Source organism: Danio aesculapii, chromosome 10, assembly GCF_903798145.1.
Source record: "Danio aesculapii chromosome 10, fDanAes4.1, whole genome shotgun sequence".
In the NCBI taxonomy this organism is placed as follows: Eukaryota; Metazoa; Chordata; class Actinopteri; order Cypriniformes; family Danionidae; genus Danio; species Danio aesculapii.
The window spans coordinates 14,290,200-14,312,188 of NC_079444.1; the positions used below are offsets into that span (position 1 = coordinate 14,290,200).

Genomic DNA, 21,989 nt, shown 5'->3' on the forward strand with positions numbered 1-21,989 from the left:
GATTTGTTTGTCATTTTCATTTTGTTCTTTATGTAAATACACTCAAGCAGCTGGAGCTCACATTGGCTGAGGGCAGATCACTTTCCAATGTTTTCGGGCAGTGGGCGTGGACTGACTGGAAATGGAACAGATCATGATTCACAACAAGACCGACAGTTCTGTCGACCAATCACACGAATAGTTACGATGCAGAGGGCGTGTTTCTTTTGCGCACGATTACAATGTGTAGATATATAGAAGACATGCACGTCTACAGCTATAGCAAGCGAGCCGGTAGATCATTCCAGATGAATATATGCATCTGCTTAGAGGTGACCGGAAACAACTAATACAGGGCGAACAGACATGTTAACTTCATCATTCACGATGTCTTCAAATTCACAGTTACTCAAGTAATATCATTACACAAAGGTAAGGGCGTTATAGCTGTTATCTCATATATACTCTTGTTATGTCGTTTTGTATGTTACGTTTGTAGTATAAACGATTGTGTTGTTGATTACAAGAATTACGTTGCCGTGATATGACGTCAATAAACTTGGTAACGCGAGTACAGTTAATAAAATACGCTATTATTTACTGACGCAGTTATGCTAATTATTTTCTACCGCGTGTAAATTACTCTTTTACATTCACTTTACTGAATTACATTCACTCTTCAGTAAATGTAATGTAACATTAATACCGTTGTAATTAAAGCCGTGCATATTGTGTTGTTATGCTGCTATACTGAAGGTTTAAAAAGGACAAACAATGTGATTTGTATGATAAAAGCGTCTGGGCTAACTTAACGTTACTTGTTGTAAAGTAAAAGTAGAAGAGATTACTGTGTAACTGTTGTATACATAACACATTCACTGGGCATTTTATTAGGTACACCTTGCTACCATTGAGGTAAAGTTGGTTTTGTATTCACACATTCAAACTTTCTCGTCAATAATATAATTCCAGAAAAGTGTTCTTTGCTAATTCTAAATAGTGAAATATACAGTTGCCCTATCACAATAATCACACTTTTCTGTCACCTCCAAATTATATATTTATACACATATATACTTCATTACATATCAATGTTATTTGTTTCATTACTCTATAGTATAGTAGAGTAATTCCATGCAAATGTCAACCTTGCCATGAACAAAATTAAGTTTACACCAAAATAGAGAAACCGTATTTACGTTTTTTGTGAAAGCAAGTATTTTACAGTACTTTAGAAATACTTAAAATATATATCTATCAATGTTTTTAAACAATTTTATTTGATTTACCAAAGTCACACAAGTGGCAGTTTCACATCTGTCACATCCAGAACGCAGAGGTGTCACATCCATAACGAAGCTTTTTCGTCATAAATGCAAACATATTAAATGAAATTAAATCAATCATGTTTGTTCTATAGTGAGCCAACTCCTATCCTTATGATTATTATTGGAGGGTTGTGCAGTTTAATTAACAGAACTTCTGCAAAGTATGTCGTATGCTGTAAACTCGCATACTTTTTTGGACACATCCATAGCACATGTTTATTTTCCTCATGTAAAGTACAAAACATGTTGACAGATTGATTTTTTTCTGATCCCTTAACTCTGTGGTTAGTTGTTCTGGAAAATATGAACAGATGTTTCAATATAATGTTAACAAATACATGTCAGATCCATAACGCTGGAATTGCTCAGTATAGTATAGTATAGTATAGTATAGTATAGTATAGTATAGTATAGTAAAGTATAAGGAAAACTTTGATAGCATGATTGCCCAAAGCCCAATACTAAATTACTGTCATGTTTTTTTTTAAATGTCATTTACTCACATCTCCAGTGTATCTTCTTTCACTAGAATTTCATTAAATTTACATTTATTTTAGTTCCATGCATTGATCGCTCATTAAGCTGTAATGCATTTAGTGTTTTTCCACTGCTTAATCAAATTGCACAGATTAATGATAAATAAATAAGATTAAAAAAAAAATAAAGATTATCATCATTTTCATTTTATGCAAAAGAAAAAAAGCATTTTAAAATGAAAAGTTATGGTATTTAAATAGTTTATTCTTATCACCTATTTAGATGAATTATTAAGCAAGCAACACAATTACATTTTTCAAGCATTTTCAAGAGCTTTTTGAAAAATCTAAGCACTTTTCAAACTTTGAAAACAGTAGACTGAAATTCAAACATTTTCAAGAATTTCCCTGTGAGTAACATTATACTTAAAAGTAGGCATGGGCTGGTATATGATTCTGACAGTATGATAACTTTGGATAAAAATATCACGCTTTCACGATATTGTGAAGAAGTTATTGCTCTAAAATGTATTCTTTTTAAATGTCTCTTTACAATTATAATGTTTCTTTACAATTTAAAATGGCATCTTTGGATATCTTTTTTGCTGGAGATACTGTTTTCCAATAAAAAAAATGTTAACAAAAAATCTTACACATACCTTAGGAACTTTAGAGCAGAAATATTGGCGCTTTTACCGCGGTATTCCTTGAAAACAGTTATTGTCCCATGTTTGCCATTGTAATATATATTTAAAAATTCACAAAAAAACGTAAAGCCAATTTACAATGACATTTACATTCTACCTCACTAGTGTCATAGTTTATAATTGGACATTTATCTTGGACATTTAATAGTATATATGATAGGACATTGACCTTTTTAACATCAAATTATAGCATCAAAATAACCTTAAGAATGATACGTGTTTTAAACAGTTCATGGCTATTTGAATTATTATGCTGTTATGTAATCATAATATAATCAGTGGCATAAAATGATGTCAAAATGACAATAATATTGCTTATCGCAACAATTTCTGATAATATATCGCACAACAAAATTCCTTATCATGACAGGCTTTAAATCATATTAGCAGCCAATGACTATCAAAGTACGACATTGTTCACAGTCAATTAAATAGCGCTTATGTTGATTTTAAGTCATACTTGTATGGGATTTCGGTTGAAGTCAAGTCGGACTATTGAAGTCAATGATTATGGGTGTCTGACACTTTTCAAAATAACCTCTTTAGTGTTCACCACAAAAAAAAAAGAAACTGGTTTGAAGAAAACAGGTTTGAGAGGATTGAAGAGTGAGTAAATGATGACAGATTATTAAGTTTTGGGTGAACTATGCTTTTAAGTATAATGTTACTCACAGGGAAATTCTTGAAAATGCTTGAATTTCAATCTAGTGTTTTCAAAGTTTAAAGTGCTTAGATTTTTCATGAAGCTCTCGAAAATGCTTGAAAAATTGCATTGTGTTGCTTTCTTATTAATTTATCTAAATAGGTGATAAGAATAAACTATTTAAACAGCACAACCTTTAATATTTTTTTTCCTTTTGCATAAAATGAAAGTGATGATAATCTGCATCTCTTTTTAAAATCTTATTTATTTATCATTAATCTGTACAATTTTATTAAGCAGTGGAAAAACACAAAATGCATTTAATAAATTTAATGAAATTCTAGTGAAAGAAGATACACTGGAGATGTGAGTAAATGACATTTAAAAGAATACATGACAGTAATTTAGTATTGGGCTTTGGGCAATCATGCTGTCAAAGATTTCCTTATACTATAATATACTATACTATACTATACTCTGCTATACTATACTATACTATACTATACTATACTATACTATACTATACTATACTATACTATACTATACTATACTATACTATACTCTGCTATACTATACTATACTATACTATACTATACTCTGCTATACTATACTATACTATACTATACTATACTATACTATACTATACTATACTATACTATACTATACTATACTATACTATACTGTCAATGTCAATGTCAATTTTATTTCTATAGCACTATTTAATACAACCAGAGGTTGACCAATGTGCTGCACAGTACAAATCAAAACAAATAAAAAAAACAAATGTATATATAAAATTATTGCTAAAACAGACACTTTTCACTGATAAAATGCCAAATCAAAGAGATAAGTTTTCAACCTAGATTTAAAAACAAACAGGGATGAAACTGATCTGATACAGAGGGGCAGAGCATTCCACAACCTAGGACCAGCTACTGCAAAAGCACGGTCACCTCTGCATTTCAGCCTCGACTTAGGTATGAATAACAGTCTCTGGTTAGATAACCGAAGAGACCAACCAGGCTGATGCTCAATTAAAATGTCTGACAGATAAGAAGGTGCCAGGCCATTTAGAGATTTAAAAACCAAGAGAAGCATTTTAAAAGTGACTCGATAGTGCACAGGCAGCCAGTGCAGAGAGTGTAAAACTGGTGTAATGTGCTCATGTTTCTTGGTCCCTGTTAAAAGCCTTGCAGCAGCATTTTGAACTAATTGTAACTGGGATAAAGTTTTCTGACTAATCCCAAAGTATAATGAGTTACAATAGTCCAATCTAGTGGTAATAAACGCATTGGATTATTTTTTCAAAATTTTTTCTAGTACTATATAGTACTAAAACAAATAACATCTGATATGTGATGAAGTATACGGTTGAAGTCAGAATCATTAGCCCCCCTGAATTATTAGCCCCCCTGTTAAATTTTTTTCCCAATTTCTGTTTAATGGAGAGATTTTTTTCGATACGTTTCTAAATATAATAGTTTTAATAACTCATTTCTAATAACTGATTTATTTTATTTTTGCCATGATGACAGTAAATAACTAGGCAGGTTAGTGTAATCAGGCAAGTTATTAATGATGGTTTGTTCTGTAGATAAAATATATATCTTAAAAAAGAGGCTAATAATTTTGACCTTAAAATGTTTATTAAAAATAACATTTCCTTGCTCTGTTAAACATATTTTAGGAAAATTTAAGAAAGAAAAAAAAATTCAAAGGGGGGCTAAAAATTCTGACTTCAACTGTATATGTGTATAAATATATAATTTGGAGGGGATTAAAAAGTGCTTAAATTTTACTTTGAAAAATATATAAGAACCCTGTAGTCCTCAGTGCCATTTTCAAGCAGTGTTGACTCTTCTATTGTCTAGTTTTGGTGAGCATGTGTGAATTGTCACCTTGGTTGGCTGTGGTTTTTTGATAGCAGTGGCACAGTGTTTTGTTCCGATGCAGCTCATCTGCTTCAAGGTTTGTTGTGTTGTGTTCACAAATGTCTTTTTTTAGATTGTCATTGTATAGTGAGTAGTTATTTGAGTTACTGTTCACCTTTCGTCAGCTTAAATCTGGTCTCCATTGACCTCTGGAATCAAAGGGATAGTTTACCCAAAATTGAATATTTACACACTTTTTACTCACTCTCAAGTGGTTCCAAACCTTAATGAGTTTCTTTATTATAAGAAACTAAATAAGATATATTGAAGAAAGCTGAAAATGACCATAGTAGGAAAAACAAATACTATGGAATTAAATGATCACTGATTTGCTTTCTTCAAAATGTCGTTTTTAGTGTTCAGCAGAAGAAAGAAACAAAAAACTAGTTTGGAACAAATAAAGGGAGAATAAATGATGACAGAATTTTCAGTTTGAGTGAAGGATCCCTTTAATTAATTAATTCATTTTCTTTTCGGCTTAGTCCCTTTATTAATCTGGGGTCGCCACAGCGGAATGAACCGCCTCCCTTTAAAAGGGCATAAGTAAATTAAAGTCACTTAAAAACAATTTGAAATTCAGCGGATCATCTTGACCATGTTTTTATGCCTAAATCCATTGAGTTGCTGCTCTGTGATTGGCTGATAAGTTATTTGCAGTTGAACAGGTGTATCTACTGAAGTGGTTTGTCAGTTTATGCTATAATAGAGCATTTTGAGGGATGTAAACATTAACAATGATCCTAAGAAATTAGCTGTTTTACATTTTTAATTTCTATAGCTTCTGAGAATCCAAAAAGGTCCACATATTGATAAATAATTTTATGAAAGCTGTTTTTACGTCAAGTTATGATTGAATTGCCTCTTTTTACTGTTAGGAAATAGTTTAACAACAAGCAGGAAATATTCATGGGCCAATGACATCACATTGAAATGGTCTATATTTAAATCTTAGTTATATTAAAATGGATAAAAACCTCCCACTTGCATTCACATTTTCATTATATATTTTTAAACTTGGTCCCTTTTGTTGATTAAAATCCTTTAAATAATTTAGCCATAATAACAAATTTGAGACAAAAAAAAAACGCTGAAAAAATTGTGAATGTCATTCCTCTGTGTAAGGATGGGAAGATTCTCCATCCATAATACATTTTTGTTTGGGATATAAGTTGGCATTTAAATCATGATGCATCGTGTCTATCATATTTGCATCAATAAAAAACAGTTCATGCGCCCTACCTTACTTGTTTGGAAGAGACCATCTGTGACCAAATATTTTACATGTAATTTGATTTCTCTATTTTAAACTCTTTCTCAAGCACATCCTGTTCTTATGTTCTGCGTAAACATTACCCATCATTATTTTACAGAGACCTGAGGAGAAGTGGGGATTAAAGTCCGTAATTTTGATCGTTGATCTATCGATGCACTACAGGAAAAATATTTGTTGTGTTTAAAGGAACACTCCTCTTTTTTGGGAATAGGCTTATTTTAAAACTCGCTTTAAGATAAACAGTTGAGTTTTACCATTTTTAAATGCATTCAAATGATTTTTGGGTCTGGCAGGAGCAATTTTATCTTAGCTTAGCATAAACCATTGAATTGGATTAGACCATTAGCATCTCAATCAAAAAAACATTGTTACATTGTGTACTAAGACTGATGGGAAAACGAAAAGTTGCTATTTTCAAGGTTGATATGACTAGTAACTATACTCTCATTCCGGCATGCAAAGTTTCTTCATTGTTACGCCAGAATGAGAGTAGTTAGAGAGTATAGAATAACAACTAGTACAGTTCTAAACTCAAACATTGAGTGTTTCGTAAGTCAAATATGGTAGTGTTTTTCTTTTTTGTTTTCTTTCTTTATTCTCTCTTTATATTGTCTTTTTGGTGATTTTAACAGATTTAAATACATTTTTGAATGTAATGGTCTAATGGTGTTTGTTCAGCTAACTATAAAAGGTAAATCTGTTACAATAATTTTTATATCGACTTATCGCACAACACATGGACATGACCTCAATCATTTTTGGTGATGTAATATATATCGGCCACAAATAAAAACCAATTTTAGCAACATTTCACATGCCTAATTATTCAATTGTTAAAATGACTATAATTTAAATATTCTTAAGAATAAAATATTTTGTTTGCTTGGCAAGAGTGTACTTGCATTGTGATGATATTATATTGTCATTCTGGCATTATTTAATAATTGGGATTAAATGGTCTTAAAATGACAATAGTAACGTTTATCGCAATATATTTTGGGGCAATATATCGTACAACAAAAAATAGATATTGTGACAGGCCTAGGCTATATAGTAGATAGCCATTAGAGAAAATCAGCAGGTAATATCACAGCTTTTCTTTCAGTCAGTGTTTAAGAAACTGAGCATGTCCTGACAGTAAAAAAATAAAAAAGCAATCGTATTTTTCAATGGCATCATATTGCATCTAATTGCATGGAGCTGAATCGAAGTGTCTGCTTAAAATGTATCTGTATTGTTTCCTATCGTTGGCTAGGCATCGAGAAGCATATCGCGCCGGCTTCAGTTCTGAGATGCACAAAGTTTCCACTTAAATTAGCCAATTTATGCAGAAAATTGGATTGTTGCCTTAAATAAAACCTCACCACCTCAATCCAATATTTTCAAGAGAACTCAGTCAGTCATCACTTCTTGGGAAACTGGCACAGATCATCATTCATACAAATGCAATTTGCTGCAAACAGAGAAACCACTGCAGCTCTTTCTTTCCTAGTGTGATGGAAATTTTTGATATTGAGGATCATTAATTGATGGCGGACAATTATATATTGACATTATAGATTGATTAAGGTTTTGCTAAAGGAAAGATCAAATGCATTATAATCATTGGGCTATTACAGCGTTACCTATTTGTGTAAGAATTTGTGATCGGTTGTTTTAAAGTTAAGGAGCTGTGGAGAAATTCTTATCTAAAACATTGTAATGTCTTTAAAAATGCCTGAGAGCCCATCCTTGGGATCTTTTTGCTCACAGGGAGTGTCTGTGTGTAAACTGATCATTCTTCGTAGAATTAAAGCAATTAAAAGACAAACTTTGTCTGACTTTATTCAACATTTGTCCTCACAATAAAATGTTTTCCTTGTGAACAGACGGAAAATAATTTGCCATTACAATACATAATAAACAAGTTGTGGCAGATGACACATGCCATCAATATTGGTTCAAATACTGCATTCAAAGTTGAGTCACACTCACAAGCAAATGTAATTTACGTTCACAGCACAGAATTCTTTAGCTGTGTTATCTTAAGTAATATTTAAGTATGTAAATAAAAAATAATGTGCACATTTACTTGTAAAGATAATGTCATTTCTTTTTAGCTTGATGCTCTAATGAAAACAGCAAAATATTTTTATAAGTAGTTCTTATTAGAAGTACTTGTTTTATAAGTAGTTTTTCCGTAACTTCAACTTGAAATTTTTATGTATTTATTTATTTTTCTAAAGCCTCACCTCATTTACTGTGGGCTAGACAGGCTTTGAAATAAAAGACTCTTATCGCGCAATAAAAAAAATCGCCATTAATCTATTTTTAAAGTTGGATTGAGAGCTGGGTCTATTCTACGCAAGCTATGATGACTTTAACCTTGATATTTTAGCACAGATGTATACCTGACCGGTGAGCCGTCTGACAAAAAAGTGCCCTTCTGAATCAAATCAGCAGTATGCCTGACTTTAACTGCAGTTCGGCAGTTTCACCTTCACTCATGAACATTTCATTCATACCCCCGTGACAAACTGGGGTATTAGACGCAAATAAGGAGTAAGGACTGGTGAGAGTGTTATGGAGTTTAATAACGCACGCCAAATGGAAAGAAAAAAAACTATGTGTGTGTGTGTGGTCCTTTACTGACAGCCATGTGTGGATCTTGTCGGAAAATATGGTGAAAAGTCCTACATGACGGTAATAGTTTGATTGCGGTGTTTACTTCCATAATGCCACTAATATATGCATACTCCATGTCTTAATTCCATTTCTGTTTAGTTCAGTTATGACTTTAGTCGGATTAAGGTGATCAAAAATGACAGTTTTAAGCTTCTGTAGGCTTGCAGTTAAAAATTCATGTTTAACAGAATAAACAGTTAGTAAACACAAGTACACTATTGAACATAATTTATTTTCATCACCAATTATCATAGTAGAACAGTTCCTCAAGCAGTTTGTGATGCATTTTTTGTTTGTTTGTTTGATAAAGCAAATGAAAATCTTTTCCAACTGGGCCAATCAAAAAACTGGTTTAGACCTGTATGAGTATAAAATTTCATTCAAAATGGTCTTAAAAATGTCTTTAAAAGTCTTAAATTTAACTTGGTGAAACCTGCAGAAACCATGTGCTAGCATGTTGTAGACTATTTTAAGACTAACAATAAATAAATAACAATTAAATGTAAATAATAAATAACAATAAAAAACGCTTGGTTTTATCATTTGTAATCAAAAACAACTATTTGCCTCCGCTTGAAATGACAGTTTAACTCTGATGATGTCCGTTTGACATATTGGGTAGAACATGCTTAGCCAAGCCCCTCCACCTGCCAGTTTGCTGCGACGGGAGGAGGAAAGGAAATAAACCCCCCCCTGCTCAGTATTCTGTATTAGTTGGAATTATGTTGTCACACTAAAATAAAAGTCTACAGCGGTTCATTCGGACCTTAAGATTTAACAAAAAAAAGACACAATAAATACTTTTACAACACAGTCACTTTTGGTGATATGCCTTGTTGCATTTGTATATATATATTTTTCTTTTTCAGAACAAAATGTTTAAGGGGAGATTAAAATAGTGGATCATGCAACATAATTGACTAATGTATGAGTTATGCAGCTGTCTGTGATTCTTCCTAATATAAAGTAATGAAGTGTGCAACCTCTGACGACTTATCCGATGATTTTGTTGAAATTTTTCAATGGCAGCTCAGCACTACTCGACTAACTGGTATTTGTACCATTATTTAAAACTACAAAAAAGTGTCTTCACCCATCTTGGTCTTGACATGCTGTGACAGCTGCTGTTGTGGATGAGAAGAAATGCAGAAAATTGAGACTCACTTTCTCCACTTTTGGATTATTTCAGCAGACTGATTACCAAGCAACTTTTTAAAAATTTAGCTTTTTTGCTTTTGGTAGATTGCGTTGGTCATTATGGAAATGAACTGATGTGTCTCTGGTCTTTAATTTGCATATTGCCTGCAGAATCAGTCACAAAATGTTCCACTTCTATCAGCAATTTTTCTGGCATTGAGGTCTCTAAAATTAGCAGTCGCTTAAGTGACAAGAAACAAAACCAACAAAAAACCCATTTAGTTATTAATCATTGTTTATTAGAATAACTGCTTTGAATATAATTGAAACTATGTTTACTTTAAAAATTCTGAATATATTGATCTACCACTTAAGGTTGGATAATTGTTCACGGTAGGAGTTTTCCTCAACAAATATTAGAAGAAGAATATTCTAGCCATACTCTTAACCCAAAATGAGGAGAACACATAAATATATGTTCTATATTATTTAGCTTCATGTTTTTTCTTTTTTTAAATATTTTAGTTTACCCTAAAAGCCAAATAACTCGAGTTGGAATACATTTTTTGGAATACAAACAGAAAATTCTAATTTAGTCTAAAAAAATTATGTTTTTGAAAAAGAATCAAACTTTTTCATCTTATTTTTCATCTTATTTTTCAACAGTTATTGTGTCTCTTCAGAATATTTAGATTAAACCACCTAAGGTAACACTTTATTTTAATGGTCCATTTGAGTATTAGTAGACTGTCTGCTTAATATCTGCTGATATGCTCCTTCAACAGACATTTAACTGACTATAAGAAACTTTGCTAGTAAAAAAATCATGTTTTTTTTTTATTATGCACTGTAATACCATATACCGAGGTAAAATAGGGAGGAGGTTTGACGGTAACAAAATTTGGATATCGCACAAGCCTACTTCACGGACACTACGTCCATATTTTTTACAGTCTATGATTTGAACGCAGCTCATTCAGTGAGCTCAACAAATCAGAATAGAGAACCTGAACTAACCGTTTCATAATTTATCATTTCTTATCTTTTCTCAGACACCAGGCTTAATGTGACCATGGACACTTTACATCATTGGCTCTTGCTCTTGATGCTCTTGCATTATGCAAAAGGTAAGCCACGTCACCGGTCATTTACTCTGTTAACTCGCATTTAAGTGTTTCTTTATCATTTTATTGTGATATTCACTGCAGTGTTTTGGCCACACAGGTTCCAACAGTAGCTGTGTAGTAAAAATTCTTCCAGACTCCAAGACTAAGATTCCTGTTGAGTTGGGAAAAAACTTCACAGCGACATGCCACCTCCAGGATGGATCTGAATATACCTCAAATGACATCAAATGGTCTCTTAGTAACAAAGACATTGCAGAAGTATTTTATCACAAAATAAATGAAACCTCCGTCAGTGTTACAGTTAACATCAGCAGAGACATGGGTGAAGTGTTGATGTGCAAAGCCTCCAGAGAGTCCTTAACATACATGGGAAAATGTGCCTATGGAATCTACCTTGATGCAGGATGTGAGTGTCTTAATCACGTTGTGTATCTTTCTGCCTAAAGACTTTAATTTGCCACACAATATTTTTATGAAACAAGCAAGACTAAGGGCTCTATTTTAACAAACTGTGCATAGTCTAAAGCTCATATAAGCAGTTTCACTTAAGGTGTGTCCGAATCTACTTTTGTTATTTTAAGGACGGGTCTGTGCACCCGGCGCATGTTTTAAAAGGGGTGTGTTTTGGACATAATGTGCAATAAACCAATGACATTTAAGAGTCAGTTGTGTCGTGAAACCGTGAAATAATCACGGTTTCACGGTTATCATGATTATTATGCATTCATCAATTTTAAAACGCTACTCGTTTGGAAAATCACATGAAACTCCTTATATTTTAAATTGTTGTTTATTGCTGCTCAGTAACTAATTAATACAGCTCAAAATAATAATAAAAAACAAACAATAGTTCATTTCTCTTTGGACTTAAAATCAAGTGAAAAACGTTTTTGACATGAGTAATAATTTTACACAAAAAATAAATGACAGAACAATGAATGAATAAATAAATAAAACTAAGAATAAATTAAAACATAATAATAAGAATTTAAAAAATAGTATTTGTGTATTGTAAATCTAAGCGATATATTAGCTAAGTATTTCCCTTTTAAAGAAAACAAATCTAGTCAAGGCTGCTAAATCGGTCTGAAAGGCACTTTTGATCAACTATATTATGAGCTTGTTTTGTATTTTCATTTTGTATTTTTTTCTCTTTGGGGTAGAAGAGCATGAAGTTGATCAGTCCAGTGCTTTTCAGGTGACCCGCAGTGCGCTCGTGCCATTCTTTCAACTAGGTGCACCTAGAAAGCGTGAGTGCCCCTGTCGCTTGCGCACCGTGTGCACATCGCTGCCAATATGCACACGCAAGCTGCGCGCCTCAATTGGAAATAACGAGCTTGCACGTACAAAAGATGGGATATGTGAACGGCCCTTTTTTAATAGCTTCAGCCATAGTTAAAATCAGCCTTTAATCAAATGTGCGCATATTAGCGTGCATATAACTTTAAACTAGCGCACAGTTGGCATAACTTTGAGTAAATGAATAAATGAACAATAACAATTATGTGTGGTCAAAAAAACTATGAGTTATATCCAAACACACTTCCTTTTATCCCATTTATTACACAGATACCTGTCACAAAACATAAAAAAATTTCACACAAAACATTGTTCTGAGCCCTAATAATTTATTAATCCTTTAATTAAATGCAAAGCTGACAGAAATGAAAATAGCCGAATGGAGCATACACTAACCTATTTATTTATTTATCTTGAGGCAAAACATTTTATAAAAAATACTTTTCTCTTTCCTTCTTGCAGCATGTCTCAATTCTTCTTTAGTGGGAAATAATGACTGTATGATAGGAAAGTGCTAGAAATGTTCTCATTATTTAAAAGATGATGAAGATGATGCGTTGTTAGGTATTTGAACTTTGTTATGGTTATAATCATTTTTCTGTTTATTTCCTCTAGACCCTCCGATGAAACCAAGGAATCTGACATGCATTGCGTTGCAAAGGAAGAAGGATATTTCTCCTGACCTAAATTGTTATTGGGAACCAGGATTGAGAGACCCACTGCTTGCCACTAATTATACTCTTTATGCCCAAGTAGGGTACGTATTAGAGTAGTCTTGTTCTTGATTACATCATAGTAGATTCAGCATCTTTAATAGCTTCAGAATTAAATGTTTATCTTTATTGTCTTTTTTTTCATTCTTTAGACAAGATTTATATAACAGAACCTGTAAACAGGCAGGAAGTTGCACCGTCAACCTGAGCACTTATCCTGTTCATATGACTTTGAAAGTCTGGGTTGAAGTAAAAAATTCACTGGGGTCAGAACGGTCAGATGAACATGAATATGATTCCTTGAGTCTTGGTAAGATTTTGGGTTTGGCATTGGAAAAGGATGCATTTTACTATCTATATGAAAGCATAAAAATTTTGCATTTGTATTGCAGTGAAACCAAATCCACCAAATGTCAGCTGTGTAGTTGAAAGCAGCTTCACTACATCTTTCCTGGTTGAGTGGAAGCATGACATTGAAGACACAACTATGAGATTCTCACATGCCATTAGATACTGCCAAGTAGGGTCCAGTGATTGGAAAAAGGTATTAAAAAGCCACATTCTTTTTTTTTCAAACAAAGAAGTCTAAGCTTTAATTTTTTTTGTCTTGAATGTATTTATTTAGCCCTCACATTAAACATATAGTGCTATTTTGTTTTAATAATGAATTTGTTTATTTTTTTAGGTGCCTCAGAACTACACCAATGTGCACATTAAGTCGTATCGACTGCAGTCCCTAGAGCCTTACACTGAGTATGTGGTACAGATGCGATCCATTGGAGAACACTACACCATCTGGAGTGAATGGAGCTCCAATGTTACAGTTCGCACTCCAGAAGCCAGTATGACCTTTAATTTTTTCATTTTTAAAGTTAATTTTTCTAAATGATTGTTTGTATTTGGACATCTAATGATCTAATTGGACATCTAATGAAAATAATATTTCTGAACACTGAGGATGACTTCAGAACAAGACTGGGGAAACTGCAGATTGAAAAAAAAAAAATACTTGCACTACAGTTTCAAAATGGTTAGGTATTATAATTTTACTCTTAGTGTTAACTTTCAGAGTAAGAGTTTCACTTCACTTCACCCTCACACACTCCCACAAGCACTTCCTTTTAGGGGAATTCCCACTGCCATTTTGAAGTGCGTTGCACTTTGTGAAGTGGACAATGAACGTCTATATGTACAGACCCTTGACCTGTCAATTTTGACTAAGGGAGAGAGTCTCTTCATTTGCACTTTGGCCGGTTCATACACACCAGTGCAGTACGACTGAAATATCTATACAGATCACATTGTATTTTCCTCCACAATTAAGCCCACTGCAAAGGTTCTGACTCTAGCAGTCACTTATACAACATAATCAATGATGCATATCCAAGTCAATGAGATGTTACAGAGCAAAGGGGATTTTAAAAAATGAAGTGGAACCCAGATTGTGTTTTACCTCATCTTTCTACTGGGCTGAGCCTTTGATTGTTGCCTCAGTTACTCATTGATTCATTCATTAAGCCAACCTGTTCCTTATTTTATCTTTTCACTTTTCACGTTTTGAGAGGATCTGAGCATATACTGAAGGTTTATTCATACCAGGAGAGTTAGTTCACTTGCTTTCCCGATTTGCTTTGGTGTGGTTCGCTTTGCCTTATCTTTTGCAAGTGAGCCACAAATTGTAAACAAACCCACACTTGTGTGTAAATTCAGCCGTTTATTGGACAGAAACTCTTGTGCTGGTGTCTTAAGTTCTTAATTTCAAATGTTGATGCGTGTAAATAGAGAGAAATGCATTAAGAAAGGTGTATTATACACATTTCAGTGACAATGGTAGACTAGTTACATCAGACAAAAGCAGAACAGCCAAACACTGCGACTCATTTTTTAATCAATAAATAAAACTTCCATTACAGCTAGAGCTGGGGCATAGACAATTTTTTTTAGTGGTGGTTCACTTGCCACAGGTACAGAACTCAAACGACAGGATCCTGATAACTCAAAGGCATGGTACTTTCGGCAAATGTGTCGGAACAAGGGCAGATCATATCCACAATCTTAAATGCACTGAACCAGAGTTTGTTTGGTGCACACCAGAGTGCAACTGCTGTATTCACACCTAACCAAAAGATCTGCAGAAACGAAGAACAAACTTGAGTTTAATATAGTAATGTAGTCTGACCAGGTGTGCGTTCAAAGAACATCTGTCAGAGTGGTTTGGACTTTTTGAAAGCTCAATGCTGGTATTGAGTTGCTCCCTATGAGTACAGTTAACAAAATGGACTCAATGGATCTCCTTCCTCCTTCAATATCATCTTCCAGTCTCTTATCTTCTCATAACTCTTGTACTGCTGGTCCTGTCCCTCCTCTTTTACTGATTCAGATTTACCACAGTGGGCTGATGCCCTCACTTTCCTAAGGGCCTCCAAACCCTTTACGCCAACTGAGCCTATTGACTATTCAGTTCTACCTGGGTTTTTCTCTTGGCTCAATTATAGCAATAATCCTTGCATTTCCAATTACCTCCCTCGTCCCTCCAGCTCCACCTAGGTTGGTCACCAGCCACCTGTCTTAGTCATGGGCTCCAGCTGCACCTAATCCATCCACTCCTTCAACTCCTGCTTTACTCACCTCTTCAATCTCCACTCTCAATGGCTACACCTCAGTTCTCTGATATCTTGGCTTCACCTTGGTTTCTCGCCTGTTTTGCCCTCCTGGTCCTCCAGATTCACCTCAGGTGCCCCAGTGTACATGTATTTTTGCTTTAGTCCTCTAGCCTCAAGCTAATTGACACACCCTCCCTTCAATTTGGTAATGTTTTATTTTGGGCACCTGCTGAGGAAGGGTTGTAGATGTCAGGGTTCTTTTGGGATTTGACCGGGTACCAACAAAAATAGTGTACATTTGATATGATATGGTAACTTCATTGATTGCAAATTGAACCGTACTCTGGCTCCAATATCATAAACTGAATCAAAATTGGCATTGACGTATTATTACAGCCCTATTTGCAAGTTGAATCCAAATATACAGGATTTCAGACTTTTTAATATAATATAAAGAGTAGGTTTGCTTGTTCTCCTACTTGTTTGACTGTAAATTTTGTGCAAAGACATGACTTTCACTGACCATTTTCTTGTTGTCTGTCTACTGGAATACACAAAACAAGATAATATCAACTGCTTAATAACCTCCCAGCATTCACAAAAGATAAAGAGACTGCATCATTGATGCTCATCTACATCTTGTGTTTTCAGAGCCAGCAAGTCCACCAGACCTGTGGAGAATCATCCAGTGCACTTCTGGAAAAAGAAAAGTCACATTAATGTGGAAGGTAATTTTTTTTTTCCATTTGAGTGGTGACTTGTATAGGGCTGCAACAACGAATCGATAAAAATCGATTACTAAAAGCGTTGGCAAGGAATTTCATAATCAATTTGTTGTGTTGCGCAACACAGGGACATTTGATTATTAAAAAAAAACACTTTAGTTGAGCGCGGAATGGAGTGAACACGGTTTCTCGCGCACTGATACAGAGTTCGCCGCCTCATAGACAGGGACGAGGAGGAAGGGAGTTCAGCAGCAGGGTAAATGACTACAGAATCCTACTTTTGTTCCATTTTAAAGTGAGGACCGTAAAGTCCCTGGTGCTGGTTTTTACTCGTTATCCAGCTTGGCAAGCATGACAAGTTAGCGATAGCTCGTTTACTCTTAGAGCGGCAAATGAAAAATTCAAACTGAGCTTTGGCACGTTGTCTGGCGCTGAGCCAGAGAAAGACGTGTCATATTATTACAATTATGCAATGTTTTAACCACCTAATGCTTATTTTATCTTTTAGACATGTAAAAACACACTAGTAAAACAATACATTTAGAGTTTGTAAAACACACAAGAAAGTCTAACAATCCATTCAAATATAATTTGCCGATGTGTTTTATTCATATCAGATACACATAGTGAAAGTAACTAAAGTTGAATCTATTCTTCTCTAAGTTCACCAGCCACTTACTTGCATGAATTTTGGGAGTAACTTATGAATTTACGTGCTGAATACTGCGTGTTCTACTTTTATGATGAGGCAAACACGTGGCTGCAAGTAAATATGGTGTCGCCATATTTCTCACATTCATGATCACTTACATGTTTATGTGAATTGGAATAACAGGTAGCTGATGACATGATGCACAAGCATGTGAATATGTTGAATTAAAACAAAAAACAAACAAACAAACAATAAAAATAAAAGGGATACATCTGTCATACAGGGCTATTGTGGCTGAGGTGTGAAGGTTCTAAAATAACGATCGCCTAACAAAACTCACTCCTGGTTCCAGAATATTTTAAACCCACCAGCAAAAGGGATAACAACAGTAGTAAAGCAGCGGTGGTATAGTTACTTTGCATTGCAAGACTAAAGACACGTTTTTATTCACTCGCTATTTTTGGATCATTCATTTTTTTCATCTGTTGTCATGTATAGCTACACGGAAAAAAAACTTTTCTTTCTTAGTCATTTTGTCTCGTTTCCAGTCCAAATATTTAAAAAATCTTTCATCAAGATTACTTGACCAGAAAAATGGCACGAGAAAATAAAGTGATGCTTAACTTCTTTTGTTAATGTTTAATGTTTGAGATTATACCTCATAAAGATAATTTTTCTTACCCCATTGGCAAATAATTTAGCTTGTTTTAAGCAAATAATCACTTATTTTTTATGCTATTTAGTGTGTATCTTGATCTTTGAGTTTTTTTTTAGATATTTGGATTGAAAACAGGACAAAACTACTCAGTTTTTTTTATATTGTTATTATTATTATTATTATAACAGCTAAGGGATGAGCTTTTTTGAATAAAGGGTTAGAAATAAATGCTTTTCTTGTTTTTCTTTTAATCCGATTCGTTGTTTAATTGAAGAAATAATCGACAGATTAATCAATTATTAAAATAATTGTTAGTTGCAGCCCTAGACTTGAATATCAGTTACAGTATTTGTGCTGGCTAGAAATATCTCAAGTGTAAAAAAAGTAGTTTTTTGTGAGTTAAATATGAATTGTTTGAAAATTATTATTATTGTTGTTGTTGTTTTCCATTACAGCCTCCTGTGAAAGCTAATGGAGAAATGCTTGAATATTTCCTGGGGATCATTCAAGATAACCGGCCTTTTGAAAGTCACGTTATAAAAGCTGATCAGCTCAATCAGATGTATTCACTGGAAGTGCCACCAGAAGAAAATGCCAGTATTGAAATTGCTGCATTCAATTCAGCCGGAATGTCTCCCAAAACTACTTTGTTCATTCCAAGATCAAATGATGGTATGTTTTAAGTCACAAGTGTCACTTTTTGTTTCAGATTGAGATTTATACATCACCTGATTTACCTCAATTAATAAAATTTCCATTGATGTATATTTTGTTCGGCCAATATTTAGCTGAGTGGTGTAATCTACAGTATACAGTTAAAGTCGGAATTATTAGCCCCCCTGTTTATTTTTTCCCCAATTTCTGTTTAACGAAGAGAAGATTTTTTTTCAACACATTTCTAAACATAATAGTTTTAATAACTCATTTCTAATAACTATTTCATCCTTGCTATGATGACAGTAAATAATATTTGACTAGATATTTTTCAAGACACTTCTATACAGCTTAAAGTGACATTTAAAGGCTTAACTAGGTAATTAGGTTAACTAGGCAGGTTAGGGTAATTAGGCAAGTTATTGTATAGCCATGGTTTGTTCTATAGACTATCAGAAAAAAAATATAGCTTAAAGAGGCTAATCATTTTTACCTAAAAATGTTTTTTTTTTTAATTAAAAACTGCTTTTATTCTAGCCGAAATAAAACAAATGAGACTTTCTCCAGTAGAAAAAATATTATCAGACATACTGTGGAAATTAGTTTGCTCTGTTAAACATCATTTAGAAAATATTTAAAAAAAAAAAAAATCAATGGGGGGCTAATAGTTCTGACTTTAACTGTATGTGTGAAATATGTAATCTTAGGGTTCAAAAAATAAATAGTACGATAATGTATATGTAGGATATATGTAACTTTCTAATGGCATAAAAGAAAAATCAATCAGTTTGAACCATAGCTATAGCCAAAAATGTACCTGTGCAACATAAGACTGGTTGTATTTAGGCCTTTTGTGATAAGGAATATTCCATCAGTGTGGCACATTTGCAAACAAAATCAAATAGGGGATGAAAATTAGAGTAAAGGTGTTTAATGCTTATGTTTATGCTGGAGCCTTTGTGTGGACAAGCCATAATGAAGACCACTCTTCTATTACTAACAAAATAATGTCAAATACAAAAATAATTGATGTTATCCTGCAAAAAGCAACCCCACATTTGACTGTTTAGTGTAATCGGAGAGATTATTGTTTCAGTATTTATTAAATTGTAATTAATGACGTGTTGCCGATTTTTATCAGAGTTTCTTGGCGTGAAGAGCATGAGGTGGTGGGTTCATGATGGAAAGCTTCATGTGGAGTGGGGTCCTGTGAAGCAGCATCCTCCTCAAGGCATTCATATCTCTGAATATCTGCTGGAGTGGGTGAATGAAAGAGATCTTCAGCCACAGTGGCAGAGGGTTCCTAAAAATGTCAACACCACCATACTGAACGGTACCAACTCAAATTTTCTGATACTTTATTGCCTGTTACTAATCTCACCCACATGAAATCTGTGCAGTTTTCACATTGTTGGTGATGATCAAAGCATAGTCGCCTAATAGCAAAAAGGTCGCTGGTTTGAGTCCTGGCTGGACCAGAAGGTCTTTCTGTGTGGAGTTTGCATGTTCTCTCTTTGTCTGCATGGGTCTTCTCCAGTTTCCTTCACATTCAAAAGACATGTGGTGTAGGTGAATTGGATAAACTAAAATATGAGTGAATACTTAGTTTGTCTGCAAACACCACTAGGTCAAGCTAGAACTCAAACCAGCGACCTTCTTGTCATGAGGCAACAGTGCTTACCACTGAGTCACCTTGCAGCAGTTTACCATATTTAAATGGTTAAATTTCCATATTTAAATTCATTCATTCATTTTTCTTCAGCTCAGTCCCTTATTTATCTGGGGTCGCCACAGCAGAATGAATCACAAACCATTCCGGCATAAGTTTTACACAGTGGATGCTCTTCCAGCCTAAACCCAGTACTGGGAAAAACCCATACACACAAATACAGTAGTCAACATTCTAAGTGAATCAAACATGTTTTTCAAAATAGTCCTAGGACAAGAATGCATGTTGTTCAATAGTTTTAGCACAACTTTGATGAAAGGTGATGATCCACTTTAAATGTTGACTACTGTATTATGTCAAAACAACTTTTAATTTGGATGCGATTTCATTTGTGATTAGTCATTGCACTACACATAAAATAAGTAATGGGTGGCTCATTCCAGTGTGGCGACCCCTTATAAAGCAGGAAATGAGCTGTAGGAGTGTTGGCCCAGTGCCATATTAATAATATCCTAAAACATTTGGAAATATATACAGTTGAAGTCATAATTATTAGCCCCCCTTTGAATTTTTTTTTTTTTTAAATATTTCCCAAATTATGTTTAGCAGATTCAGGAAATGTTCACAGTATGTCTGATAATATTTTTTCTTCTGGAGAAAGTCTTATTTGATTTATTTTGGCAAGAATAAAAGCAGTTTTTATTTTTTTAAAAACCATTTTAAGGTCAAAGTTATTAGCCCCTTTAAGCTGTAAATTATTTTCAATTGTCTACAGAACAAACCATCGTTATACAATTCCTTGCCTAATTACCCTAACCTGCCTAGTTTACCTAATTAACCTAAGCCTTTAAATGTCACTTTAAGCTGTGACATTGAAGTGTCTTGAAAAATATCTAGTCAAATATTATGTACTTACATCATGGCAAAGATAAAATAAATTAGTGATTAGAAATGAGTTATTAAAATTATTATGTTTAGAAATGTGTTGAAAAAATCTCTCCGTTAAACAGAAATTGGGGGAAAAAATAAATGGGGGCTAATAATTCAGGGGGCTAGTAATTCTGACTTCAACTGTATGTGTAATCAAATCTATTTAGAAATAATTCTAAAATTCTCATTTAGTCATTGGTTATTATTGGTGATCGGTTATTGATTTGTATTGTTGAAATTTTTTGCCTCTAGGTATTTTTGTGTAAATGATGTACTTTTTAAGATTTTTGGATAAAAAGCATTTTATTTATTATTATTTTTAAAAGCTCTTACCCTATACTTTTGAATGTTGACGCATAATGGCTGCCATAAAAGTATTAAGCAGCAACTGTCATTCATTCATTCATTCATTCATTTTCCTTCGGCTTAGTCCCTTTATTCATCAGGGTTCGCCACAGCGGAATGAAACACCAACTTAATGCTGATTTATACTGCTGCGTCAAACGCACATGTATGCTCTGGTGCAGCCTGCGCACGGTCGCATAGCCCTTGCCGTAGCTGATGCCGACGCTGACGTGCACCTCTCAAAAATTTAACTACACATCTCAACAACGCATAACGCAAGCTCTGCGATTGATTGGTTTCAGTAGCTGTGACGAGTGTGGGTGGTGCTGAGGGCCACGAGCCCAATAGAGCGAGTGTTTACAAGTGTCGAGTCTGTGGTAAAGCTCCAGATGGAGACTTTTGTTTTGTGTTTACCTTATGATTTAAGTGGTTGCAGGTCCGCCGGTTCCCGCCTCTGAACAAGCGAGTTTTAGCTA

At 33.9% G+C, this 21,989-nt stretch overlaps 1 protein-coding gene across 1 annotated transcript in view; it reads left to right on the forward strand.

Annotated features, from left to right (window-relative positions):
• Positions 1-310: 310 nt before the first annotated feature.
• Positions 311-21,989, forward strand: part of il6st (interleukin 6 cytokine family signal transduce) — a 34,383-nt gene continuing 12,704 nt past the window's right edge. Inside the window, exons 1-10 of the mRNA XM_056466317.1 lie at positions 311-411; positions 11,191-11,265; positions 11,363-11,671; positions 13,180-13,321; positions 13,430-13,587; positions 13,670-13,821; positions 13,963-14,119; positions 16,532-16,608; positions 18,371-18,587; positions 19,711-19,902. Coding sequence (XP_056322292.1) covers positions 11,211-11,265; positions 11,363-11,671; positions 13,180-13,321; positions 13,430-13,587; positions 13,670-13,821; positions 13,963-14,119; positions 16,532-16,608; positions 18,371-18,587; positions 19,711-19,902 — 1,459 coding nt within the window. The 5' untranslated portion in view covers positions 311-411; positions 11,191-11,210. The remainder of the gene's footprint in view (positions 412-11,190; positions 11,266-11,362; positions 11,672-13,179; positions 13,322-13,429; positions 13,588-13,669; positions 13,822-13,962; positions 14,120-16,531; positions 16,609-18,370; positions 18,588-19,710; positions 19,903-21,989) is intronic.